A 27,885-nucleotide genomic window follows, 5' to 3' on the forward strand; every position below is an offset into this window, starting at 1 on the left:
CTAGGCAGAGTCCTTTTGCCGAAGCTGCGGGTTCAGAAGTCTTCAAGAACAACAGGTAGGTTTAGAAAAGTGGGATTCTGGTGTTGGGAGACTCCAGGGCTGCCGGGCACCAGCAGACATCTGTGACTCAGCTTCTGCCAAGATAGCTGTGCCTGCCCGAGTTGGTTCTCCATTGGCAGTGTGCCCTCAGAATTAAACACGTGTTCTTGGGGACCAAGAGGTCGCCGGGCATCACGCCTTTGGCATTCCAGAGGGGGTAAGGAACACAACATCGGCCCCATCCAGGCTTCCCCCAACTCTGATCTTCCACCTTCATGGTGAAACCTAAGAGCTCACCATTGTCTTGGGCAGTCACATACACAAGGCTGGTTTTTGAGAATGTAAAAATTGGGGAGGATAACCTTTCTGTCACCTGAGCAATGAGTCTTTAAAATAAGTTTGCTGTTTTTTGAAGGTTAAAGAAAAGGGCTTTGAACTACAGAGTTCTTTCTCTTAATCCTCTCCTCCCCTCCAATAAAATACAGGTAAGTGTCTCAATCTACCTGGAGAGTATGACCCTTAAATGGAGGGAGTTTAGTCCTAGCGAGGATCCCAAGGGAAAGAAGGGACTTGGTTCTTTCTGGGACCCCTCAGGGAGTGGGTGTCAGCTCAGGTCCAGAAGCCACGGCCTGGGCTTAGTGGCTGCTTGTGAGGAATGGCGGCTAGATTGGACTCTGAGCACTGGGGGAACAAACCTCAAAGCCCTAGACCCTGCTGAGGCCTGGCAGACCCCTCTGTCCTGGGCATCAAGCTCAGTGTCACGGCCGTCACCACGTGGAGACCGTAAGCACAAGGCTGCAGATGTGAACCTGTATTCTAGAGTTTCACACGGAAAGCCTCATCTTTGCATCCTGGAAACCCCTGCCGTCTATAAAGGTGGTACTTAAAAGTTACAGCTGAAGAGGTCCTTTCTTCTTCTTCTTCTTTTTTTTTTAAAGCAAATCTTATTTCTTGTTACGTGTCTATAAAAACACTGCTCAGTTTTACTCACCTTCCTTGTCTACCAACACCTTCTGTTCCCAGCCCCACCCCATTCCGATTATTTAAAATCACGCCCTCTGGCCATTCCCAACCTCTGGTCATAAGTTTCTTAGAAATTGTTTCAAATCCTCCATCCCTAGGTAGGAATCAGGCACTGGTCTGTTCCTTGGGTTAATGTTCAGCCAACAGTTCTGAGAGACAAGCATCAGGGGCTGACGAAGTTGTGATTCACCGCGGAGTTTCTTCCCCTTCTTCCTGTTGTCATAGCTCTGCTCTCCAATGCTGTCTGTCTGGAGGGTGGGCAACAAGGAGATCTCATCCTATAAAAAACGAAGTTGGGGAATCACTAAGGTCCTATTTAAGGTGATGACAAGGTGCTGAGGGTGAGGGGCCAATGGCAGCTGTGGAGGGTGGCGGAGAAGGCAGGCACTCTTCCAAGATAAACCTTTTTCTAGGGTCAGAAGCTGCCACCGTACAGAATAATGACCCTGGGCCAGTGAGGGAGGACTAGTAACGCTGAGTAATGGACACGTTTTGGTTGGTTAGTGCCAAAAGGATGGGATTTGAAGCCTGGAGGCCACTAAGCAGGCACAGGGAAATCTGGCTTATGCCTTCAGATTCACTCTTGCTGTGAGATTGGGACTGCTGGTCTCAGCAGGAGGACGCACTGAAAGGGGAGGCACTGAGTCACCTGTCGTGGAATGGAAAGCAACTCAAAAGGGCAGAGGCCAGGAGCACCATCTCCAGTAGCAACAGCACCAATGTGAAACCCAGCGAGGTGCATGACGCTACCGGCCCCACACCTGAGATCCCTTCTCTAAAGCACGGGGATGCTTCAGCTTCCCCTGATGCAGAAGCCAGGTCTCCTGGGCGGTATGTAACCCAGGAAGAATATAACATCATTCGTTTAAAGAAAAGAAATGCTCAATAATTCTCTGTAATCTTGCTCTTCAAGAGTCCACGCTATTTCCTTGGTGGCAGGTGGCGGGGTGGATGGTCAGAGCGTTGGAGAGGTGCAGGGAGAGGACTCCCTCAGGCCTCATGCTGTTTCCGACCTCCCAGTGGACAGCAGGTCTTGATTGATGTCAGGCAGCCAGGATGGAACTGATCATCTGGGCCAATGGGCAGGGTCCATTCCCCAAGGGCCCCTTATATCAAGAGTACATTTGGGAGGCATAAGTCTATCTTGCATAAAAAAAATTGGTTTTCTTCAGGCCAAACTGTTTTCTATCCCATCCAAGAATGATCCTGCCAGGTGGGAGCCCACAAGCTCCTGCCTTGCCCAGCGGGCCCGAGGGACATTGCATCTGACTCGGCGGAGCTCTGGCCAAGGCCCACTGTCACAGCAGTGTGACTTCTTTTGGAAACAGGAAGAGCACTTAGCAAAACACATCCTCTAACCCCAGTGGGATGACGTAAGGCGAAACCTCCTCTCTGGGTGCCTCCCTCTGCAGGCAGAACCCAGACTCCATGCTGCTCCAATTCTCGTGCAGTAGGAGGCCTTCTTGGTTTCATTAACTCCTGCAATATTCTGAAGACTCTGTGAGTAAGGCTATAAAGGTGCCATGAGCTTGTCAATCCAACAAGGTTTCCACGGGGAAGAGCTCAGACTCAGAAGTCATTTTCCACACTTAATGTAAAATGTAACTCATAAAAGTCCCATTTTCTAAAAAGCCCAGCTTAAAAGGAAGCATTTGGCTTCCCCTCCTGGTCTCCCAGAGCCTCCTGTGAGTGGTAATGATGATGGTAGTCAGGCAGGTAAAACAAGAGAAAGGAGCTCCTAGCTCACCAGGCTACTCACCCCTCCCCTCAGTGCTTCCCACCCCCTGCCTGTTGGCTGCTGCCTCTCCCTGGGCGTGCCCTCCAGGCGTGGGTTGTACTGGCTCCTGAGTGGGCTTAAGCCCTTTCCCACTGACCTCAGGCATAGGTCCTCACAGGGACCATGGTAGCCTGGCCTCCTGGCTCCATGGGCACCAGTCTCAGGAACCACCCCCATCCTGGTGGGGGAGCATGACACTGCCAGGCCACACCGAGTGAGCTCTTTCCTCCTTTCTCCTTAATCTTGTTTTGCAATCCTGGCTGGGCTCCTCTAGAGGGGAAGCTGTTTTAGAAGAACTTTACAGAAGGAAATGCCTGAAGGTTGCTCCAGTTGCATCCCAGCCCTGCAATTAGCCCAATACATGGGAGGCAGAGGGGCCTTCAGGAACTGGTTAGAAGGACGCTTGGCTCATGCCTTCCTCTCTTTGGCTGACTTTTTCTTAAGTCTCTTTCCAGAATCAAAGGCCACCAGGCACCTCTCTCCACACTCCTATTTCTCAGTGGTGGCAGCTGAGTGGTGGAGGGAAGGTACCAAAAGTCATGGGGAGAGGGCTTCACCTAGGAAGGCAGGCTGGTACCCTTGCCACCAATGCCATCCTTTCACCGTGGGTGGCCTTCCCCTCTGGACGTGGTGCCCAAGCTGAGGGCTTGCTGTGCAGTGCTGGTTCTCACATCTGACTTTGGGAGAGAGGAGGAGATGAATAAGGAACATCATGGGAGGACCAACCAACCACAGACATCCTGGGTGCCTCTGCCTCTTGGAGAGGCTGGGGCTCTTAGCCCCAGGATGATGTCACCAGACTGGGGAAGGACCTGGGAGACACTTTCTCCATCCCAGCATGGGGGTGGCACTGACAACTACACAGAATTTGCAAAAGGGGTAGGGGTTTCATTTAGCATCAAAATATAAAGCTTGGACAGGAGTTTTGGGCAGCTTGAAAAAGGTGCTGTGAGATCATGAAACTCCCCAGAGCAAGATGAAACCACCCATGGTCCTCTGGAGGCATGGAACACAGTGAGTAAACAGCCCCCACTTGTCTGCGGGAGCTTAGCCTAAGATCCTCAGGTCCTGCAGACCCTCCTTCCAGGCCCCCTCAGAAATTTGCTACTGGCCCGTGACTCTCTGCACCCCTCACTCCTGCCCAACCCCCATGGAAGAAAGAGTTGCACATGGGACAAGTTAGCACAGACACTCATGTCTCACATCACACTGGGTACCGAGGGACAGACAAGGACACACCCCAGGAGATGCATCTCAGCGAGGAGAAGTGTACCCAAAACAACAAGGAAAACTCCTCAAGGAAAAGGGAACAAAAGACAATAAGGTTTTCATTGTGATCACACTACAGAAAAAAAAATACCTTCTGTTCTTTGCAAAAAATGTGTGAAGGCCAAATCTGTGTTTTTCTTTTCTTAAAAAAAAGGATGTTGCATGAATTTCAATGCAACCAGTATCTTTTGTTTGCTGTTTTCTGCATTTGTTTAAAAAAAGGGTTTTTTGTTTTTTGTTTTTTTAAGTACAACACAGTCAGGTATGTGGCCACAAAAGAGTAGCTGTCTTTGGCAAGAAGTCCAGGCCAAGGACCTCTCTGTCACCTTCGGCCCATCTCGCTCTGTCTCATGAAGTGGATGTTGTTGGCGCTGTCTGACAGTTCCGGGTACTGCTCGACGGAGATCACGAAGAAGCCGTCGTAGCCTTGAACCCGCCCGGTGTTCAGCGCCTGCTGCTTCTCGCCCTCTGTCCAGGCCCGCAGGCCTTCCTCCCCATCCCGAAGTCGCTGCTGCTCTCGGGCCCAGGCCTGGCGCACGGCTCTCTGCCGGGCCAGCTCCAGCACCCGGGCCTTCTCCTCATCCACCGTTGTCCCGTAGCGGGTGTTCAAGCACAGTGCCCCATACTGGAGCTGGATGTCTGTGTAGCGTCTAGTCCTGCCATTGAGCATTGTGTTGATCTGGGACACGGTGACGTTGACCCCGTTCTCCAGGGTTCGCCGCCCCCCGCTGAGGCCCAGGATGGCCAGGTCACCTTCGGAAGGTCCTGGTTTCACAAAGTAGTGAGTGTCCACCCCGTCAATGGTGAAGTGCAGGTTCTCCAGGTAGTGGGCGTTGTTCAAGATGGCAGCAACCCTCCGCCCATCCTCGTTGGCCACACTGATGATGTCTGTGGCCACTCGGCCATCCTTCAAGGCGAACTTGACCCCCTTGCCAAAGACTGAGCCACTGGATGCAAACTTCTTTGTCTCTGGGGCCTGCTGGCAGCTGGTGATTGTGGAGCCATAGAGCTGGTCAAAACGTTCCAGGGTAACGAAAGCCTTGAGCTGCTTCTGCACTTCACACTGTACCCCGAGGATAGACTGGCGGACAGAAGAGAGAGAGTGCAATAAGGGGGGAAGCCTCCAAGAGCCTGGAGAATCAGCGTACATAACTAAGTCAAGCCTATACAGATTTATTAGCCTGTAGCATCTAGCTCTACTGCTGACCATGAGGACATCCAGCCCTCCTTCATCCATCAGTTCCCCCTTCCTTCCAATCAGAAGCTGTTCAGGGAGCATCTCCTCTGGGCCAGGTCCTTTTCTGGGTGCTGGAGATACAACAAGGATTCAGACATCATCCCTGCCCTTGAAGAACTCATCATTTAGTGGGGAAAGACAGATGTGACAACAAATAACTCCAATCCAATGTGGTGACTAGTGGTCTAAGAGAAGTGACACTAATAGCTATAAGCCAACATTTCTTGGTCTTTGAGCTGAATAATTCACATTCATTATTTCATTTGATCTTCACAATAACTTTATACAGTAGGTACACTTATTTTTCTGGTTTTACATCTAAGGAAACTAAGGCTCAACAAGGTTGTGACTGGCCCGCAGTCATACAACTAGTAAGTATGCAAGCCCACACTGAACCCAGGTCTGTCTGATTCTAGAGGTTCAGTTCAAGGGCTGTTGGAGTAGGGAGGAGCAAACGCGGCTCAGAACCTCTCGGCCTGGAGGCGGAGGAGCGAAGTGGAGAAGGTGGGGTTCAAGGACAGGCTCATACTTGAGTTGGGACTTGAAGGAGGAGGAGGTGACGTTAGAGGAATGGCGAGGAATGAATTCTTGGCAAGAAGGCTTAGTAAGATGAAAAGTCGTGATTTACATAAGCCCTCTTTCCCTGCTTTACTGCTCTCCACCATGTTTATAAATGAATTTCAAGGGGGCCCTAAGCCCCCACAGTGCTTCCTGGGGGCTCCTTGAGTGCCCCCGCCCTCGGCTGCTTTGGGGGACAGGCTGGGACCTGACTGCTTAGCTACCATCTACCTGGTTCAAGGAGCTCAGGTAGGCCCCAGGGCCTTATCAGCAACTTAGGGAAATGGCTTTAGAAACAGGCCCATCGGCTTCTCACTGAAATTAAGTCCTCTTTATAATTAATAGAACCCTGTCTGTGAACAATTATTTCCTAGAGTTTCATGAAAGCTGGAGTGCTCAACAACAAAGATCTCCAATGCTTGCCAAGGGCAGAAATCAATAATTCATTGACAGGCGAGGTTGGCAATGGGCCTGCTGTCAGAGGAGGGAGGGAGGGGGTGGAGAAGGGAGCCTGGGGGTAGGGGTGGAGCTGAGGGCTGGAATCAGCCCTGGGAAAACAGTCAGGGCCAGGGGCAGCTGGGCTGTATGGGGAAGGATGGTGGGGACTGGAGAAGGGCAGAGGGGTAGGACTAGGACAGCAGGGAGAAGATGGGCTTGGTGACCAGACAGACTTAGGTTCTCATAGCCTTCTGCCACTTTCCAGCTGACCTTGGGCCAGTTTCCCTCTCAACTCCGGTCTCCTCCTCCTGTAAAATGGGGAAGAAGGCTGAATTCACAGGGTGGTTTATTTTTTTCAACCATCTGTTCATTCAACAAAAGTCTTCCATGCACCTGCTATGTGCAAAGCACTATGCTGGGACAAAATAAGACCCAGTACTTGCCCTCTTGGGTCCAGGGTCTAGTGGAGATACAGGAATGAAAATATAATGTGGTGAGTGCTTTGAAAGAGGCTGATATAGGGTGCCACCAGAGCACAGGCACGGAGAATCACATTCACAGAGTCTAGGTGAAGGAAAGGCTAAGCTGAGGCCTAATGCAATCAGGTTGGAGTAAGAGACATGATGTATACGTTTCTGACCACCAGCAGAATGCCTTTTGGCAACCCTGCTTTCCTCCTCTGTCTCTTGTCCCCCTGGACAGGGATTCTCTGGAAGGCCCGGTCTCTGCCTGATTCATTTCTGCATTCACTGGGCTCCTGAGGCACAGGGCCTGGAAAAGCCAGCTCCTGGTACAGATCTTATGAATGAGGGGGGCAGTGGGAAGAAGTGAGCAAATGGATGCCTGAAGTGAGGGGGTGGGATGAAACTGTTTTTAAGAATCATGATAGCTGCATAATTCTATGAGTCTTTGAAATTGGGTCATAAAAGGAAGACAGGGGAAAGTGACATTTTTTTGAACACCTACAGATAGTTCTGGGTTTGAACCCTGCTCTGCTCGATCCTTGCTGTGTGGCCTTGGAAAGCCTCAAGCATTAAATCTGTAAAATGAGAACAACCATAGCAGGGGATATCTGTGTGTTAATTTACGTAGAATACCTCACCAAGGCTAGCTGCATCAAGCCGCTCAGAAAAATGCCACCTTTGTATTTAGAATACACCTTCCCTCCTTGTACTTTTGTTCTGGGTTGTGACAAAGGCTCCTTGTTTCTTGGGAACTCCAAACTCAGTGTAAGACACAAAACTCCTTAATTTGGCTTGTGAGGGTCTGTGTGCTGTTAACAGCTGGGTCCACAGTGACTTGCCAGTGGTGGGGTTATTAAGTATTCACGGAACAATTTCTGGCAGGCACTGTGAACATACAACATCCGTTTCTATCATCGGCCCAAGCTTTCCTGAAAGGCTGGTGGGGCCCACCTCTGTAATGTCTGGATGGCCTGAGGGGTGGGCTGCCAGGTGGCCAGGTGTGAATTACCTTGCTGTTGTCCCATTCCTGAGTTTTCATCTGTGTGTGGACCAGCTCATAGGATGGTTCCATGGCATCCACGTCTGGCTTGGGGTAGCCAGGAATCACATTGTGAAGTTGGAATCCGAAGGTGAGGAGCCAGCTGTTGACATCTGGGTGGGAAAAAAGCAAAAACATCCCCCCTGGAGTCAGTGGACTTTGGATGTGACACATCCCAAGAAAGCAGCATACTGTTAGGCTGGGGTGAGGGTGAGGACAGGGAGGGCTGCTGGTGGCAGAGTCAACTGGTACAAACATGCTGGAAACTGTTTCACAATATGGAAGCCGGACAGGCTCTTGGGACCGAGAGTCCCCTACTAGGGATGTATCTGCGAGAGACGTCATGTAAGTAGAACCAAGGTTTCCAGACTCCCCTTTCTACTGCCATTCTACCCCTGGGACCTTCAGCTTCATAGCCAGGGGCAGCTGCTGATGGATGAAGACTCCTCCACATCTACCCCCAACATCAATAGGAGACATTTACAGAGGGCATCACACCCAAAGGAAGGATGTTAATGAATGACTTTCAAAGAGAAAATTCACTTAAGAGACAAACTCTCCCTCCTTTCGTACTTTTTTTTGGGTGGGGGGCAGAGATTAGAGCTTCAGGGCCAGCGTGCATCCCGTCTCCCACATCCTGCCTTTTATCTACTCTGACATTCCAAGGAAGGCACTTAACCGCCCTGTGCCTTCCTTTCCCAGTCTTTATATTGGGTTTGAGGATCTAGCCTCATAGGCATGGGATTTGTTGGTTTTATAACATCCCTGGGGGGTTCCTAATGATAAAACATCAGGTGTAGAGACAGGTGGGATATTGTCATGAGGATCTGGCTCATTGAAGACCGGAATCAGAAAGCCAAGGCATAAGGAAAAGAAAGAGGGTGGAGGGTGTGCCATCAGTTACCTGGCCTGCTCTGGCTGGGTGCCTTTTATGTGCCTAGCACAGCTGTCACAGACCCTCAGGACCCTGAAGGGGATACGAGACGTAGGCATAGATAACTGTGACACAAGAGAAAGGTCAAGAGGAGGGCAGAAGTCTTTGGGTTGCACTGGCTGACAAGTCTTCATGAGGACGATGGCCTTTAAGCCAGACACTGAAAGCGCTGTAAATTTTGTCAGGCTTCAACAGAGATGAAGGGGCACCCCAGGCAAAGGCCACTGTATAAGACAAGGTCTGGAGAGGGGAGGTGAATCTTAGGAGTGTTCAGGTTCAGCAAGGCAGAGAGAGAACCACAAAGGAAAACCGTGGCTGGAGCAGGAGGAGCCTGGGCTGGTGGGTGGGAGGTGATTGGGGATCTACAGGAGAGAGACAGAAAATCTGTGTCCCAGCATGGCTCAGCCTTCCTTGGGAAGAGGCAGCTGAAGATGCCAAAGCAGCTATTGACCAGAGACTCAAATCCAAAGTCTGGAGAAGGCAGGGTTTGGAGCTGAGCCTCAGAGCCAGCAACTCCAGGCTGTGGACATCCAGGCCTACTACTGGCTTCTTCCAAAGCAGGCAGATCCCCGGTCAGGGAGCTTCTTAGAGTCCAGACATCAGTGGAACAGTCTTCCCCTACGACCCACTGAGTTCATCCCAGTGATGGGAATGCCCTTTGGGGTCAACAATTGTGTCCCTGTCTCCACTGCATCCCATGTTGCGTTTCCATTCAAGAACCTCTGATTTGCCTTTTTCTTTCCCGATTCTTTTTTGTTTGTTTGTTTTGGGATGTTTCAGAGCCCCTCTCTCGGGTTTGAAGCCTGGAGGTGCTGAGGTGGAGGGGTGGTAGAAAGGGAAGCTTGGAAACCCAGGTTCTACTTCTAGAAAGATCATATAAGGGAAGGAACATGGTGAGGGAAGTCAAAACCTAGGTCCAAACTCTGGCTCCTCAACTTGCAAACTGTGTGACTTTGGACAGTCTCCTTAACCTCTCTGAGGTTCAGTTTCCTTATCTGCAAACTGACGGGAGAAATGGTTTTCACCAAGTCATGGAGAAGAATACTACCAGTGTTACCATTTGGGGGCAGCCGTCGCCTAGGAACCATTCTGTTTGTTACATAAATGATTGGATTTAATATATTTTGAAGTGTCCATCTTGGTTCCTGGCTCATATAAGGTTTTCTGTGTTTCCTCAAACCATGCCTCCATGTCCCTGGTCCTCCATTTTCTCATTTGTAGCATGAGGCGCCTAGACCAGATTTCCTCCAAAGTCCCATTCCTTACTGAGTTTCTAAGAATCTCTGATTCTATGAATCTTGGCAGATGGTTCTTTGGGAAATTAAAACAAACAGAATGGGTTGGGGGGGTGGGAACCCTAAAAAGCCATTTTGCCTGAGGCTGAGAACTTGCATCTGAATTTGTAGTTACAAAGGAATGGTTCTATAAGGAATACTGCAAATTCCCAGGACACCAGGGGGCTGAAAAGAGGCCTGGGTCTTAATTATAGTGATGGAAGGTGGGAAATTTTCTCACTTATGCCTTTAGGAAAAATGCTGAAAACTGATTTTTCATCGGTTTTTCTACTGTGCTTTTCTGAGGAGTTGGGAGTTTTACTCTTCTTTCCTATGACATCAGAGGTAGACATTTCCCTCAAGTTAAAAAGCTCTTTACCCATCCGTCCCAGACATTAGTGTGGCTGCCTAGGACAGTGATGAATAATAATAACCCCTTCCACGCATGCAGAGCTTTGCACTTTATGGGGAGAATTCGAATCTAAGAATGAGGATTTTGGAGTCAGACATAGCAGAGTTCTAACCCCAGCCTTGCCACCTCTTGTTAGGCCGGTTACTTTCCCTCTCTGACCCTCACCTTCCCTCTCTGTAAATGGGGTCAATCGTCCCCATCTCAGAGGCTTCAAGTTAGGGTTAAGTGCAATATTGTACTGTACAGCACAGGGAACTATATTCAGTATCTTGTAATAACCTATAATGAAAAAGAATATGAAAAGGAATATATATATATCTGAATCACTATGCTGTACACCAGAAACACAACATTGTAAATCAACTATACTTCAATTAAAAAAAAAAGTGCAACAGTGTACACCATGTCAGTGGTGGACATTTGTAGGCTGCCTTCCTAGTGTCCCATTCGGCCTTCTCACTCTCTTTCTGGGGGATCCGTGTACTTTTAGGGAAGCTGACTCCACATAAAGGCTCAGCACTGGAGCATGTGACCTAGGCTAAGCCAACTAGTGCACTCTGTCTCCCCAGCCATGGTGACTGGGTCAGGGCTTGTCATGTGACCTGAGCCTCTGCAGTATAGGCTTAAGACCCTATAGTGGAGTATAACCCAGGACCCTTGAAGAAATTTTTGGAACAAAGATGCCCTTTTTATTGCTGTTTTTTCTGGCTGTGAATGAGGTTGCACATAGCCCACGTGGAAGCTGAATGGCCGGGTTTCATAAGAATTAGTAGTATCTTGGTTTTTCGTACTAAAATTGTTCTTTGTACCATTCTTTCTTCAGCTACAGTAACCTATAGGAAACTCATTGGAGGCTGAGGCAGGGGGCGTGCTGTCTGCAGGAAATGTCCTCTCAATCTGTTAAGTTTTTCTGGGGCTGGTAGCTAGCTGAGCACTGTGAACACTGAAACCTGGTTGGGATATTCCTGTGCATCCACAGGCCCCAAGCATGCTTTCATCACACCTGCTCACCACTGTGTCCTCTCTTCTTCCCCACTCTTGGGACTCCTGCTCTCACCATGACCACCTGGAATTCTTCCCTGAAAGAAGAATCCTCTAACTGCTGTCAGCAGAAACTGGTCCAGACGGAGCCACCAGGAAGCCACCATGCCCCTAAAGGGCACGCATGCAGCTGTACATGCTGCCCTCTCTGCACCATTGCGCGTGCAGTGCCCTCCCCCTGGACTGCCTTTCTCCCTGTTACCTGGTGAATGTCCCCTCTAGGCGGGCCTCACACGTCAGCTGCTTCTAGGACAGAGCCAGCTGTGCCTCCTGTGTTTCACTGGCCATCAGTGCAGACCTTCATCGTGGGCCCCTCACACTGGACAGCAGTTGTCCATCTCGCCTCTTGCAGGGTGAATTCCTGAAGGGCAGGGATCATCTTTCTATCCCCAGTGCTTAAAACAGTGGCTGCACAGAGGAGGCCTTCGTACAATGAATGAAACTGCCTTAACATGGGCGCAGGAAGACTGCGTCACAGGACACAAGAGGGGGAGACAACCAGGTTCACAAGTTGCCATGCCCGACTTTTGCCCACCAAAAGCTCTCTTCTATAAAAAGTGATGGTTTTATTCAGACCTGAATCGCCACAGCTGCTCTAACTCCTGAGGTCTTCTGTGGCTAGCCTGGCAGTGGCTGCTTGCTGCAGCGAGGCTGCTGAAGACATTGCTGGCATGTATGAACTACGGGACACTTTATGCTCAAGTTGGCCTCACAGTAGTGAAGACCAAAGCCCACTTCTAAAATCAGAGGGCCAGGGAAAGGGAACCTACACGCGGCACGTGCTGTGCTAGGCAGGTTATAAGCTGTGCCTCATTTCCCCCTGGCCACCGTCCTACTGGGTGGGTTTTTTGCTTTTTTCTATTTGTCCATCTGTTCTTTGTTCCTTTCCCCCCTCTTTTGTCATCCTTTTTGGATTACTATTTTAGTCTTCATTTTATCTCCACTATTGACTGATTGGCTCTGCCTCTGTTTTCTCTCTTGGTAGTTGCTCTAGGATTTATAATATGCATATTTAACTTATCAGAGGCAGGGGAGGTATTCTATCTTCAATTTATAGATCAGGAAACTAGAATTCAGAGGAAGTTAAGTTAATTTTGTGACTGTCATAACTTAGAAATGATGGGTCCTTCACCCAGTTCTGTCTCTAAATGTCTGAATTTTCCATTACATCATCCCAAGTAAGAAAACTGAATTCTTTTTTCTTTCTTTCTTTTTCTTTTTTGCCATAACTTCACCAAACTTATCAGGGACTCATCACCAGCCTGATCTCTAGGTCAGAGACTCTCAAAGTGCATTCCAAGGGATGCATCCAGTGGGATATTAGGGTTTCACGGTGAAAAAGGGGGTTTCATGGTCAGAAAGACTTGAGAAATAGTGGGTAATTACATGAAACAGGTCTCCTTACTACAGGACTTCTCAGGGCCTTTCATAAGCTGAAATGTACTATGAAAATGCAAGAATGGTGGTTGTCCTGTCAAATTGATTTGATGCCAAAACCAGTTTTTCCAGAGCATTTCTCTGAACTAGTGTTTCTTCAAAAATACTTTGGAAAATACTGCTCTAAGGGAAAGTCAGTGTTTCCCATTACCCGACACTGGCTTTCTCGAGGTGGACTGTCTTGTCAGATGGCCAGAGTAATCGTGGTTCCAGCCCTCTGAACAAGCCCTGATCCTCACCTGTCATGAAGCACTTGATGTCCTGAGAGTTGCTGATAGGGTTGTTGTTTTTAAACATATAGAGATTAAAAGGCATGATATTGCTGCTACTAAGGTGCTTCCACAACTCGTGGTCGGGGCTAGTCCAGCGACCAGCCAGCACGTCGTAATCCCGCCGGCCCATGTGGACGAGCTTGGTGAGTGGATCGTAGAGGCCCCCGTGGTAGCCGATGATGATCTGGAAGTTGGGGTTGGTGTCCATGTAGATCTCCCCGTAGGCCGTGTACAGGATCTGCTTGATCATCAAGCCCGTTCCACTGAAGACAGCAAGAGGGGTCCCGATGTTGTCACAAGCTATGTAAAACTCATCTCCGCTGCTCAGCTCCATGGCGAAGAGGTGTCCTTGCAGGTCGTAGTAGAGGGATGTGATCTCAGAGCTGGAGTGGTTGTAGAGGTGGGTGACCTTGGTGGGGTTGGTCAGGTCTGCATAAAAGAACTGCAGGTGGTGGCTGTGGCTGCTCTTGCTGGACACCCGCCGCCCCAGGCCATCATAGCGGTACCTGACGCTCCAGCCACCACCCCGGTTGTAGGCCTTGATGAGCAGCCCTGCTGAGTTGTACTCAAAGACATCACTGCCCCGCTGCCTCAGGAAACCATCCTCGTCCATCTTGTACTGCAGGTCACCCAGCCTGGTGATGCGGTCCCGGAGGTCGTACCGTAGTGGGGTCAGCCGTGCACTGTTCCCCGGGCTCAGTAAGTGCAGGTTCCCATTGAGGTCATAGCTGTAGCGCCACAGTGGCTTATCATTGATGGAGACCGTCTGCAGCTGGCCGTCGGCATCGTACTCATAGGAATAGCGAGTGGTGTTGGCGTAAGGTCCCACCTTCAGCTCTTTCTTCACGACTCGCCCCATGTTATCATACTGGACGGTCATCCAGTACATGAGAGAGCGGAAGATCTCATATTGGACTTCCTTCATCCGGCCGTACGCATCGAAGTGCTTGGTGTGGGTCATGACCGCTGTGGTGATGATCTGGTTAATGTCATAGTAGATGACTCCAAACTTCCCAAACTGCTCAGTCTTGCCCGACACGTCATCATAGCGATAGAGATCGATGGGCAGCGGCGTCTCGTTGATCACGGCCTGCATGCTGGTCACGCGGAAGCTGTTGTCATAGTTGTAGTCAAAACGGGCATTGACCATGCCTTCCTCAGTGAAGCGGAAGATCTGGCGGTCTATCAGAGGCCCGATCTGACGGTAGCGGATGGTGCAGGTGAAGCCCTCGTTCTGCAGGTTGATGGTCTTCAGCATGCCGGCGGCCTCATCGTAGGTGAAGCTCACCTTGGTGGTGTCGTACAGCATCTCAGCTAGCTTGGACAGCCTGCCATACTTGTACATCACCCTGCGGCCAGTGCCCAGGTAGAAGGTGTGGAGGAGGTGCCCATCCTCAGTGAAGTCCTGGATGACTGAGGCGTTGCCCTCGGGGGGCTGGTAGATGTTCCTGTAGTAACCCACTGAGCGGATGGTCTCCAGCGTCTGCCGGGCCACATTGGGCATTGTCACAGAAGAGAGGCGGTCGTTCTTGTCGAACTCGAAGATATACTGCCTCTGGCTGTGGAGGAGCAGCACCATGGACTGCAGGGAAAGAAAACCAACAGATGAGAGGAGGGTGCTGGGGAGGAAGGGTAGGTCTGTGAGCCCAAGACTTAAAGGAAAGGAGTGAGAGGCCAAGGAAGCTGGTGGTTCTAAGTTATGCCCAGACCAGAGCTTTCCAACCAGTGCATCCTAGGATGCTGCAGTGGTGTACAGGTGTGCTAAGAGAAGGACTTCACTCTGCCCTTGGCCCTGGCCTCAGAGCTCTCAGGCCATTTGCTTTCCCATGGTGAGAAGCCTTGTCGGCCCCTTTGCGTTTGGTTCAAAAATGGTAACTTCAGTGTGTGATGGGGTACAAGAAAGGTTGGGAACACTGGTCTAAAAGATCTGCAGCAGCCTCTCTCCTGGATTCCTTGCTACAGATTCCTTCTCAGATCAATCTTCCTACTCAAGCAAGAATGGTTATCCTAAAACACAGCCTGACAATGTCTATTGCCAGACAACTTCTGTTGACTCCCTATGGCCTACAGGATAAAGACATATCTGAGAAAGGTGTTTCAGGTTTTGCATAATTGTTTATGTAATAACAGGTCATATGCCCACCCTAGGGTAGGGTGGGCTGTGATGGGAATGGAGAAACCTGGTTTCTAATAATAGACCCACTGTGTGGCCCTGAGAAAGTCCTTTCCCTCTCTGGGTTTGGTTTTTCAGTGTTTGAATGACCTCCAAGGTCTCTCTTGGTTCTACCACAGAACACTGCTCTCAGAGATGAGAACATCACACGGAGTAGGGAAGATATCACAGATCAGGCAGAGCCTGGGCCCTGGACAGGTGACCAGGAGCAGAATACAAAGTAAGGATCTGGGTACCAGAATCAGGGCATGAAATACAGACTGTTGCAGGAATAAGCCAGCAGATAACAGGCCAGAGGCATCTGGGCATCAAAGTCACTATTTTCTCTTATTTGGGACCAACTTTTGATTTCAGACTTTTTCTGGTTCTTAGTCTAGGGGATGAAATGAATCCTGAGCTGAAGCAGAAGGGACTTACCAAGGCCACACCTAGGACTTAAAGCTCAGGATTAAGCACTTCTTGCTTAATACTGATCCCCAGGCTTCTGCCTTGTTCTCTGTGTACCCTTGACCTGGGAGCAGACCTCTGCCTGGGTCCAGACCCCAAATCCTGCTCCAGAAGTGTTTGGGCCTGATCCTAGCTCCAGCCCATCAGGTGGGACCTTCACATTCTCCGGCCCCAGGACCCCTCACTTGCCACACCACCACCATAATCCATTCAGACAACCCCCGGGGCCCCCTGGTCCCCTGATGCAGATTTTCCTGAACATTTCCTTTTGGAGACCACATGGGTCAGATCTACCCCAATGAGGTCAGCAGGTTGGCCTGGCCACAAGTGAGCCACTGTGGTCGGTCTTCTATATGGTGAGGCCAGTGATGGAGGGAGACAGACACCTGCCTTCTCTAAGTACGTGTAGCTCCACGTCTTCCCGTCAGCGAAGATCCGAGACGTGATGCGACCCGCCTGGTCGTATTCCATCCTCTCAGACATGATGCCCCTCTGGACGCCGGCAATGTGGCCCCCCGGGGAGTACGTGACATTGACGCCGTTCAGCCTGCTGCTGGGTGACCAGAGGCTGGGCCGTCCTGCCTGGTCGTACAGGATCCGGAGGGTAAACTTGCGGTGGTCGTCATAGATCTTCTCTGTGCGTGTCACGCGGTCAAAGTCCAGGGACAGGAGGTTCCGATTGTGAACCTGGGGCAGGGGTAGGAGGAAAGAGACAATCTAGATATTGAGAACTAGTCTGAGAAGCTGCTGAGAAGAGGAGGCAGCACAGGTCACGGGTGGCGAAAGACAAGGGTTTGGGTCCTAGCTCTGTCACGTGTCAGCTCTGTGAAGTTTCCTCATCTGTAAAATGGGAATAATAGTGCCATTTACACAGGGCTGTTGTGAGGGTAAAGACAGTGCAGATGCGGGATAACTAGTAGCTATTACTGGAGACCATCCACATCATGTCCTGATGTGGTTCTCCTAAAGAAGACAGAAAGGCAGATCCTTCTTGACTCCCTCCTGAAAAGGGAGAGTGCACATGGGCCCAGCAAATCGTGTCTGACCCATTTATTATGTGCCAGGCATTGTGGTCCTGCTTGACACTGGGGAGACCAGAGTCAGGGACAAGCTCCAGATCTTGTGGTTGGTGAGTCTGGATTTGACCCTCACCACTGCATTGTGCCAACCTATGCTCTGTGGTCCTCTGAGCGAGTCCGACCCTTCTTGGGGCTTTGGACTTCCTAGCCCTTCTGAGGTCTCTCTTGCCCTCTGCCACCACAGTGAGGGCTTCTTTGTCACCTCAGTCAGCTCCTAAGGCATCTTCCTCTTCTTAGAGGCCCTGGGAGGCAGCACATGTTTGAGTCTAGGATGGCTGATCTGGCTGTGGGTCATCTGGGGACACTTCCCTAGGTTTTGGAACATTTTGCTCCTGCCTCTGGGATCCTGAGCCCTTTGTGTGATCTCTGCCTGGGCATACAATTCAACTTCCTTTCAGAGTCAGAAATACAGGGTTCCCACAGGGGTAGCAATAAGTCATGTTTTTTGTATTTTAATAAAGAAATACACTTCAGAGGCTTGTTTCTGTATTTGGATGTACCCTTTAGACCCGGTTATCCCTGAAAGACTGCCAGGTACTCTGAAGCTAAAATGCTGGTTCCCTCTAATTGGTGCCTGGCCTGATGGGGCATGTGGGCCCCTTTTCTGACTCTTTCATTGGTTCCTGGTTCAGTTTGACAAGGAGGTAGGAAGACCCAAGAGGGAAGCAGACAATGCAGGTCACATGACACGAAACCAGATATGTAGATTAAGGTAATGAAAGGCCCTCTAGGGCCCTGTGTGGTAAAAAAAAAAAAAGGGCTTAGGTCTCAGAAACAAGCCCAGGAGTCCAGCCTCGACTCTGTGACAGACTTTTCTGTGTGACCTTGGGCCAATGCCTTTCCCTCTCTGAGTCTTGATTTCTTTCCCTGTATAACAATAACAGTGCTGTTATGACGACTGAAGAAACCTCAGTAAATTATCTAGTAGAGGGCTCCACAGAAGGTACTGAGGTAATGGTTGTAGTTATTTCCATTAAATGACAGTAAATGATCACGGTCATTCTCAGAGGAAGTAGAGACACGTGTGTCTCCCTTCTCCCCAAACAAATTCCAAAGCCTTGAAAATAAGGATTTATAATGATGGTGCTGAGACAACTTTAGCTGTGAATGGCTTGGTTATAATAAGGTTGCCTTCCCAGGGGTAATCAAACACAATTGCAGAAGCAAAAACAGTGTGGCAGACAATTCCCATGAAATATCAGAGGTGTTGGAGGCTGAAGCTGTGTTCCTTTGCAGAAAGAGCAAAGGAAGAGGCAGGGTCTGCACTGCCAACAATGATGGGAGCCCTTTTAAAGCATCTTTGGGAAGGTCCCCTGTGACTCCCCCCAAGGTGGTGCCACTCAGCCAGCTTCCCCCCTCATCCCCTTGAGGGCCCCTCGTGAAGGGGAGCCACACCTCTGCAGCAAAATTAATAAAATTGAATTAAGCAGCTCACTAGGGAACCGCCTGATGCTTCCTGTGCACGGCAGTGGCGGCAATGAGATTACTTTACATCTTTCTTTATTAAAAAAGTTCCCAGTTGTATAAAAAATGAGCTCCATTACGGGGAGGTGCACCCGGCTAACACTCTAATTCCACACGCCGCCACTGTGGGTGGCCATTTATTTTGGGAGGACTTGGAGATGTGGCCACTCGACTGGAGCGCTATTAATCTCAGGCTGGGAGAGAAACCAATTAAAGCCTGGGAAACTTTTGGTCCAGTTCACACGGCAGAGAGGAAGTCCTAAGAGCACTAATTGCTGCTGTTTACTGAGCACCTGGGATCTTCTGGCCCTGGGCTGGGTGCACCGAATGTATCATCTGGTTTCTGCAGAGGAATCTGAGGCTCAGGGGAGCTGCTGGAGGCTACACCTGTGACCCAGGCAAGAATCAAACCCAGGTCAAACGTTCCATTTAGCACACTGCCTCAGATGTGTAGGAAGGGCTCCTGGAGAACTCACACAGGGGGTGCAGAGAGGCCACAGATGGTGGCCCACGGAGAACAGAGACAGCTAGGCCTTCCTCGGGGAACTAGTGGAAGACTTTCCCACGGTAGATAGCTGCTTGGCTTGTTGGCTGTTGAGGGACACAGGAAGCCTTGCTTTCTGGCCCTAGTTATGTGACACTGAAGAAGTCACTTAATTTCTGTATCTGTTGTGAGAACTGAATCATGAGACATGGTGCCTATTTCTAATCGTTACTGCCGCCCAGCTACATAAGTCTGGAAAAATCCTTTCTCTCCCTGGACCCTGGATGCCCCGTGTGTGAAAGAATCAACTTTCTTTGAGAGAAAAGGCAGGGGGCTCAAGACAGCCCCAGACGTGTTACATGAAGATGCCTCTGTGGTTTCTAGGAGTCAGGAGCAACTGGTTCAGCCCTGCGGGGCCCTGCAGCTCCCCAAGTTCCTAAGAAGCACCTGTGCTCGGTCAGGCGCTGTGCTGAAAGCCAGGGCTGGTCCCCCGTTTTCACTCTCCTATCACCTTCCTTTCTGAAGCTGGAGGGAAAAGAAGCTGGGTGATCGGCCTCTGGCGCAGAGGCCACACTGCAGAGACATGGGAGTGAGGCAGAGAAAGGGCTGGTTCAGGGCATCCACACGCTGAAAAGCACTCTGAGATGCCAGACTGCAGATGCCACCCACTGGCAGCAACTGCTCACCTTTCCTGGAGCGAGAATGTGACTTAGGTTCCACAAGAGCTAAACTGAATCTCGGTACATGTTAGCAAGTGCTAACAGTAACAGTAGTAAGGACAGCAATAACAATGACAACTAGAATAGGTATTACTGAATACTTATTATTCTTTTTAATGGAGGTTCTAGGGATTGAACCCAGGACCTGGTGCATGCTAAGCACATGCTCTACCACTGAGCTATACCCTCCCCCATAATGACCACTTACTATGTGCCAGACTCTGAATGAGACACTTGATGTATTATTTCTAACCCTTGTACAACTTGTAAATTGGTTTTATCTTCCCCATTTTATAGATAACGGAATTGAAGTTTTATGAGATTAAAGATTAAAGGGCAGATCTTTAATAGAAGCTGGAGACTCAATTCCGGCCTGATGAACATCAAAGTCGGTTACCTTTCCACCAACAGAGCTGAAAAGATACATGAGACCCTTACTGTGTGCAGTTGCCTAATCTGCTTTCCCCTCTGCAGATGAGGAAACGGAGGGCCCAGGAACACTTCCTCCCCCAGGAACAGCTTTGAGAACAGAACCCAGTTCTCAGATTCCTCCTCCTTCCTTCCCTTCCAGGACCCAGCTGCCCCAAGAGGCTGAGACTGGCTGGGAGGCCTGGCTCACCCGAAGCCGGCGCCCGAAGACGGTGACCTGGCCCCGAGCCTGCTCCTTGCGCTGCCGCCACTCCACCAGGTTGAGGCCGTTGTCGATGGGCAGCGTCACATTCCTCTTGCCCACTGTGGGGTTGACAGTCCCAGCCAGCAGGTGGGGCTCCGTCTGCAGGGCCACCTCCATGCCATTGGCCAGCAGCAGCCGCAGGGAGCCGTCGGCTCCGATGTAGTAGCTGTTTCGGACCTGGTCTGCGGAAGACATGAGGGACGAGCTCTGCTTAGGAGGGCTGAGGATGGAGGGAGGTGTGTGTACAGCGGAGGCAGTACTGTGGCTTTTAAATGTGGTGATTGTTCTGACTATAGACACAAAACATTGTCATTGAAGAAAACTGGGAAAATACATGGAGATCCATGAGCTCAGTCCCCAGAGAAAACCACTGTAAATATTTTGGTATATTCCTAGATTTTAGGATATTTCCGAATATATTTATAGCTAAAAATGGTTTATAGTGTTTTTCACTGATCATTGTATTATTTTGTTGAATATTTTTCATAAATGTTTTTCTTAATGACTGCATACTATTCCATTGTATGGACACACCATCATCCATTTAATCAGCCTTCAAATAGATATTCTGGTTGTTTCTAGTTTTTCATCATTACAAATAACACTGCAAATAAATATATTTTAAACATTAGGCTTGGGGAGAGGCTATAGAACAGTGGTAGAATGCATGCTTAGCATGCATGAGGTCTGGGGTTCAATCTCCAGTATCTCCATTAAAAATAAATACATAAACCCAATTACCCCTCCCCCCAAAAATAAACAAATAAAAATAAACATTAGGCTAAGTGAAAGAAGTCAGACACAAAAAGTTACATATTGTATGAATCAGTCCATTTATATGAAATGTCCAGAATACGCCAACTCGTAGAGACAGAAAGTAGATTAGTGAGGAAAAGGAGAATGCAGAATGATTGCTAATGGATATGAGGTTTCTTTTTGGGGGTGGTAAAAAATTCCTGGAATTATACGGTAGTAATGGTCACACAATTCTGTAAGTAAACTAAAAAACACTGAATTATACTCTTTAACAGGGTGTATTTTATAGTATGTGAATTATATCTCTGTTAAAAAAATATGCTTTTTGGATAAATCAATGTCTTCATTTTGGGTTATTTAATCAAAAAAGACTCCTGAAAGTAGGATTATTAAGGCTCTCCCACTAGGGCAACAACACTCTTTACAACAAGGTAAAAACTCAAATATGTAAAACAATGACAGAATGCCAAATATATATATTATATATGTGTTTTAAATCACTGTCATATATAGACACATATATGGGTGTATATGTCTCTCTATATATGACAATGATTTAAAAATAGATCTGATTTTTAAATTTTAAATCCAGTTAAAACATTTTAATTAGGACCTTTAGCTAAAAGAAACTTCTGGAGGAAAAGTAAATTTCAGCTGTAAAATGCACACTTTGTTCTTTTCTAAAAACGGAAACACCCTCCGAGTTCGTGCTACAGTCTCCTGCCTCCGAGTTCGTGCTACAGTCTCCTGCCTCTTGCCCTTCCTCGGCTGTTGCTCCTGTAGGCACTGCCCCTCTGTTTACTAAATGCTAGCCTAAGTCCCTCCTTCAAGGCTCCTCCCTAAAGCTTCCCTCGTTCCTGTGGTCAGAATGAATGTTCTCCCCTCCCTTAGCCTCTTTATGGGCCTCACTAGTGGTCTTGTAGTCGAGGGGTGTAGGGTTCACCACTCTGTGAATGAATGAATTCTCAAATCCTGAAAGGCCTCCTGTGAAAGGCACTACCGCACAGAGACTAAGAGTATGGACTTGGGAGCCAGGCTGCCCGGGTTCCGGGCCTAGCTCTGCCACTCTCTTGCTGCAAGACCTTAGGCAAATTCCTTAACCTCTCATGCCTCTGTTTCTTTATCTGTACATTGGGGAGAATAATTGTACTTTACCTCTTAGGATTAAGTGAGATAATGAAGATGAAGATCTGAGAACTGTACTTAGCAGACAGTGTGTGTGAGGTTAAATGCTAGCTACTACTAGTTTTACATGTCTGGCACTGTGCTCGTCACTGTTGTCATCGCTCCTCTCTCTCTCCCGCCCCGTTTCACACACCTGTCACAGTGAACTCTTCTAGTACTGATCCTGGTCCTTCAACAGTTCCCCTTGCCTTTAGATTAGTGGTTAAGAGAATGTGTTCTAGAGAATGTCTGGATCCAAATTTCCTACTAGCTGTATGACTTTGGACAAGCTAATTAATCTCTCGATGCCTCACTGTCTTTATCTGGAAAATGGAGATATTAAACATACCTCAGAGGGTTGTGAGGATTTAACAGGCCGATGGATATAAAATAATAAAATGTACCTCATACCAATTAAGTGCTATAAAATGTTAGCTATCTTTATTGTTATTATTGTATGAGTCCAGTAAACATTGGCTGGATTGAGCTAGAGACATACTAGGCTAGGTCAAGCAGTAAGGATGTAGTTTCTGCAGGCAGCCCTCACTGAATCTTCCCTGCTAGCATGGCATCCGATTGGCCAGTCTCTCTCCCACTCCCTCCCCGCCCCCCATCTTTCTCCCTTTCTCTCTCTCACACACAGAATTCTAAAATCTGCCTCCAACTTGCTATGCATTATTCACTCACAATCTGTATTTTACTTCCTTTGAACAGTGAAAAAGCCTGTGTCAATTTATCTTTTAAAGCTGCTCCTTGCCGAATGCACGTATGTCCATTAATGGTGACTGTGGATGGAACAGCATCTGTACAGGCCCGGCTCAAATGACCCCCGTTTCATATGAGCTGTGACTTCCCAAGGCTGCCGCTCATTAGTGGCTGCTTCTGATTTCTCCCCACAGTTCAGACATAAGATGAAACCGAGAGTTTTTTAACAAAGACTCTACTGAGGTGGCTGCAAAACTGAGCACCTGAGCCTTGTATGAGGAGGAAGGAGCTTTGCAGAGGTACCAAAGAGGGAAACCTGGTACCGCGTTCCCTGGATTCCAGGTGGAATTTTCCTTTTCACATTTGAATGTAACCTGAAATTGGAAGGTGTCTTAAGTCCTCAAATGGATTTTAAGCAGTGTGTATCCCCACTGTCCCACCTGAAAAGTTGTTATTAAATTGATGGTACATTTTAAAACTGAGGAGACGTGGCACTTTTGAATTAAAAAAAGTTGCCTAACTATAAGAAGCCCTGCATTAACTTTTGAGAAAAACACTGAAAGCCAGCTTAGAGGAGACAGTTCTTAACCACAGGGAAGAAAATAGGCTTGAAAGACAAGATGTCCACGTCATCAGGGGCCCTACTGTCCTTGGTCAGGCAGAAACCCGGCTGGCTGGCTCAGAATTGGTGCCTGTTCTTGGCAATAACCCAGCCAGAGCATAAATACCTAAGGTCTGTCCCAACCCACTGCTAAAAATGCTTGGAGGGGAAGGAATTTCAAGGCTTGGTTTCTCTTTCTTTGAGAACCTCTATTGTTCTTCGAGCTCTTTTAAAGGCAATGAACTACATTTGGGAGTAAAAGTGGCTGTGAAAAGATATGGTGATCTTCTTACGGTAAATCAAAGTGCTTGTTAATTAATTAGTTAATTAATCCAACAAGTACTTACTGAGTTAACACTACTGTGCCTGGCCCATGCTGGTCACTCTGTGTATGTTGTCTAAAGAAACTGTCTGAGCAACCCTAATAAGACAGGACGGAGGGGGGGGCAGGGCACAGCCACTCAAGGAATGACAGCAATTTAACACCAAAATGGTGGAAGATTCAACTCCCAGTTGGCCTTGAGGATTAATTTAGCAGGAGGTCTGACTTCTTGTAGACCTTGAGCTTCATTATATGCTCATTGTAACATGCCTGCAGGTGCTATGACAGCCCCAAGGCTGACCGCAAAAGGCCAAAGAATTGGCGGTGGCCCAATTCCTGGGAATCCCAGCCCCTACCCCAGAGTAGTTGGAACGGTCCCACCTTTAGGCATGTGAAGCTACTGAGCCCATAAAAACTGACAACACCACCCCTAGCGGCTTTTTTTCACTCCCTCCTCTTTGGAGACAGCCCGCACTCTGTCTATGGAGTGTGTACCTACTTTTACTTTAATCTGAGCACCCAATTCAATTCGCACACCTCTTCCCTTGCCTTTCTCTTGTTTTACATTCTATGCAGTGTGTATCTCTCTAAATAAATCTACATTTACTCAACTGTGGCTCGCACTTGAATTGTCTCCTTCACAAAGCCAGGGATCCACACTTGGCAGGGCACGTCCCGGGGGCTCAACCGAGACCTGGGACATCCCTCCTCACGCCCCACATCCGTTTTCCTGCAACACTGGGAAGCAGGAATTGTACCTCTGCCCCATTTCCCAGACCCAGACACTGAAGATCCGAGAAGAGTGATGCCACCCAACCCACCCGGGTTGGGCTGGCACAGCAGGATCAGCGTCCCGTCTGCTCGCCCCAAACCGCTGCTCTCCGCACCGCCTGCACCATTCAACGTGGCTTCAAGTTGCTTTCTTTCCCCAGAGAAGAAACTGGAGGGCCATGGGGATGGGGTGGCAGAGTCAGGACTAGAATTTGGGACTCCGACTCCCAGCCCAAAGCTCTTCTTACGACTTTGTGTCAAAGCTTTTGAAAGTATGAAAAGCCATCTGGAGGGTGGGGAGAAAACATGAGGCAGGGTTCTCCTTAGTGATGGCTTCTTTTTTTCTCATGCTTACTAAGTCCATCAAAGCTGTAAGCTCCACTCTGGGTCACCACGCCCCATGAGAACAACTGAGGCAGACAATTCACAGCGAGGGGTCGTCTTTGTGATTTACCTGAAGCTAAAAGATCAGCTCCTATCAGGGATTATTTGACAGATGCAGAGAAGGGTCTCTTCTCCCTGGAACCCTAGCAGAGGCACAAAGCGCTGTCACCTGAGATTCTGGGAGGCCTCCGCCAAGCCCAAATCCCTTTCATAATTAGATGTAGTTATTCTTGTCCTTTGTCCTGGCCTGCACCAGAGAGTCAGTCTTTAATCTGGGAGCCATTAGAATGGCAGAATAGTGAGGTCACCTGGATTAGCGGCTAATGAATTCTCTACCCTTTGTTCTGCTGATAATGGGATGAGACAATGAAATACTAACCTGAAGCTTGGGGGAGAGAATTTCCAGGGCTCAGGCCAGTGTGTTTTGCAAATTAGGTGGCAATACGGAGAGAAACCAGTTGTAAAGCTTTCCTGTTCTTGGGCAGCTGCAGCCGCAGCTTGTTTCTTACGTCATCCTCTTTTAAAGGGGTCTCCCCACCCCACCTCCACGTTCCCAGGCCCCCACCTGGCTTACCTTGCAGTAGTGTATAGAAGGCACCTGAGGCAGACAGGTTGGTGGTTATGGTGACGTCGTCCTTGCTGGAGGTCTCTACCTGGACATGCACGGAGCTGTCTGTATCACTTCGGAAACTGCTCACCTGGCCAGTAGGGAAGGTCACATTTGTCAGGCGGCCAAAGCTGTCGTACCTGAAAACCAAGGGGTGGCTCTGAATAACAGAAACAGAATGGTGCTACTGCTGGAACTTGGCATGTTCTACCTTATGCCACGGTTTTGCACTTTCTGCTTTTCTTTCTGGTTGGATACATTTCCAAGTCTCCTGAATCTCCTTGGATACAACTCCATCTGCTGGTATTCAACTGTAGACAAATGACTTACCTCTCTGAGTCTTCCTTTCCTAATACCATAAAGTGGAGATGATAACCCCTGTCCTGCCCATGGCCCAGGATTACGGTGAGCAAGATGTGGAAGTGCCCTGTCGCTATGAACTAATACTCACCCATGAAGGGTGAGACGATGGTGCCCATGTGAGATGGCCGACCTAGAGTCTGAGAGCTGGGGGACTCCTGGAATTGAGCAGTCAAACTGGGTGCCTGCATACCCTTTAAAAACCCCCAAGAACTGATTACACAGGTTTCTCCTAAAGAGTGCTAGAGATGGGGCTGCCTAGGAAGCCACAGATTCTGGAAAAGGGGACTGTGAATTCAAACCAGGATTCTGCGGACACATAAGCAGCCTAGACAGATGGGTTCTTGCAACCCCTTCACATCCAGATTTCACATCTGGCACCAAGCAGCTATGTATCTGCGGCGCTCAGAACTCACGGCTTCACTCTGATGTGGTCTTTCTGAAGCATCACAGTTGAATCTTAATTCTCTTTACCATTCTTCTGATGCTACTAAAAGAAACACCTACCTTAACTGAATACCTACAATACAGTGTTCAAGTATGGCGCTAGTCGCTTTTCATGCAATCTTTCATTTAATCCTCACAATTAGTCTATAAAAGGTATATATTATCTCCTGTTTGGAGGAAGCTCAGAAAAGTGAAGTCACCTGCTCAAGGTCACACAGTTAATAGGTGTGAAAGAGTCAAAATTCGAACTCAGATCTATCTTCTTCCAAGCCACCATTGCCTCTCTGTCATCAATGAGCATTTCCATCCCGTCCAGTCGCAAGTATCTGTTGTGTGTGCCTCCCTACCTGCTCAGAGTGGTTGGGAGATGGCAGGGAGTAGGCTATTCACCTGTTAGTTATTACTCATAATTATGGGAGGCTCAACTGGAAAAAGGTAGTTTAAATAGTCTTTTTGCACTTGTGTGTGAATGGGAAAAAAGTTCTTCGCATGGATGCCAATATTTTTGACTTCTACTCATGCTCTGACTAGTAGCATGGGTTCAGCTGTATGTCTCCCTCATGGACTCTGGGTCTCCTGCTGGACTTTTTTTCCTGCTTGGCTTTTAATACTGGGGTAAAGTTGTTCTCTGGGGCCCTGAGGGTTTTAACCATGGTGAAATGAAAGGCCTGGAAGTTCAGCTCCATCCTGGCTCTTCTCATGATTCCTTCAGCTGGGCCTGGCTTCCTGATGGGACCCTGGCGTCCTGCAGCTTCTATGGTTTCAGGTGAGACTTAGGAGGTGAGATCAGGCAGGCCTTTGCTGAGCAATTTTCTGCTCAAGGTCAGATTTGGATGCTGCATCGAGTCTGCCATCTGCCAACTCTTTCGGTCGCGGTGGTTGATACCGATCAAGGTGCTCTTTACCCCAAATGGTAACAGTCCCAGGCACAGTCTGCCACAGAGAAGGTGCTGGTGAAGGTCTTTTGAACAAATCACCCCAGTCCTTGACCCAAGAGTGACTCTGGGGTAAGAGCCAAGGGGCTGTGGGAAAGTTGACACTCTCTGTCGTGGAGGCCTGAGGAAGGGGAATGGAATCCCTTTCCAAGATGGCAAGCAACGCAGGCGTCTCCACCACATACTTCAGGCCCGGGCTCGGTGGGGCAAGGCTGTGTGGCTGTATCAGTCCTTCGGGTTCTCTGAGGGGAAGTGAAGGGGTTTGGAAACCTGTCTCCTGTCATGATCTCTCAGGTTTCTTCTTTTGTACTGAGTCTTGTAAGGAAAGGTCAGTCTGGCTTAATGTGGGGTGATGGTGTGGCCTGACCTGGACTGGACTGGAGGGTAACGGGTACAGAGTGCTCCTTGGAGCTGGGTGAGGGGGAGATTTCTGAAAGGTTGCTGCAGGAAGGAAGGAGTGTCTTGGGGTAAAGATCTGGAATGTCTGTCCGCAGGCCTCTCTGACCTGGAGACTCTCTGCGAGAGGCTTGTATTCTTTTTAATGGCTGCTGGAAATTTGGACAGGAAGGAATTTCACAAA

At 48.9% G+C, this 27,885-nt stretch overlaps 1 protein-coding gene across 2 annotated transcripts in view; it reads right to left on the bottom strand.

Moving 5' to 3' along the window:
• Positions 1-1,247: 1,247 nt before the first annotated feature.
• The window catches only part of TENM4 (teneurin transmembrane protein 4), a 2,614,938-nt gene continuing 2,588,300 nt past the window's right edge, over positions 1,248-27,885 (bottom strand). For both annotated transcript variants that reach the window (XM_064492755.1, XM_031460439.2), the window contains 6 exons: positions 25,531-25,703; positions 20,200-20,435; positions 16,225-16,521; positions 13,182-14,796; positions 7,815-7,957; positions 1,248-5,189 (listed from right to left, as the gene is read on the bottom strand). In XM_064492755.1, coding sequence (XP_064348825.1) covers positions 4,431-5,189; positions 7,815-7,957; positions 13,182-14,796; positions 16,225-16,521; positions 20,200-20,435; positions 25,531-25,703 — 3,223 coding nt within the window. In that variant the 3' untranslated portion in view covers positions 1,248-4,430. The remainder of the gene's footprint in view (positions 5,190-7,814; positions 7,958-13,181; positions 14,797-16,224; positions 16,522-20,199; positions 20,436-25,530; positions 25,704-27,885) is intronic.

The sequence above is a fragment of the Camelus dromedarius genome, chromosome 12, assembly GCF_036321535.1.
Source record: "Camelus dromedarius isolate mCamDro1 chromosome 12, mCamDro1.pat, whole genome shotgun sequence".
NCBI classification, from domain to species: Eukaryota; Metazoa; Chordata; class Mammalia; order Artiodactyla; family Camelidae; genus Camelus; species Camelus dromedarius.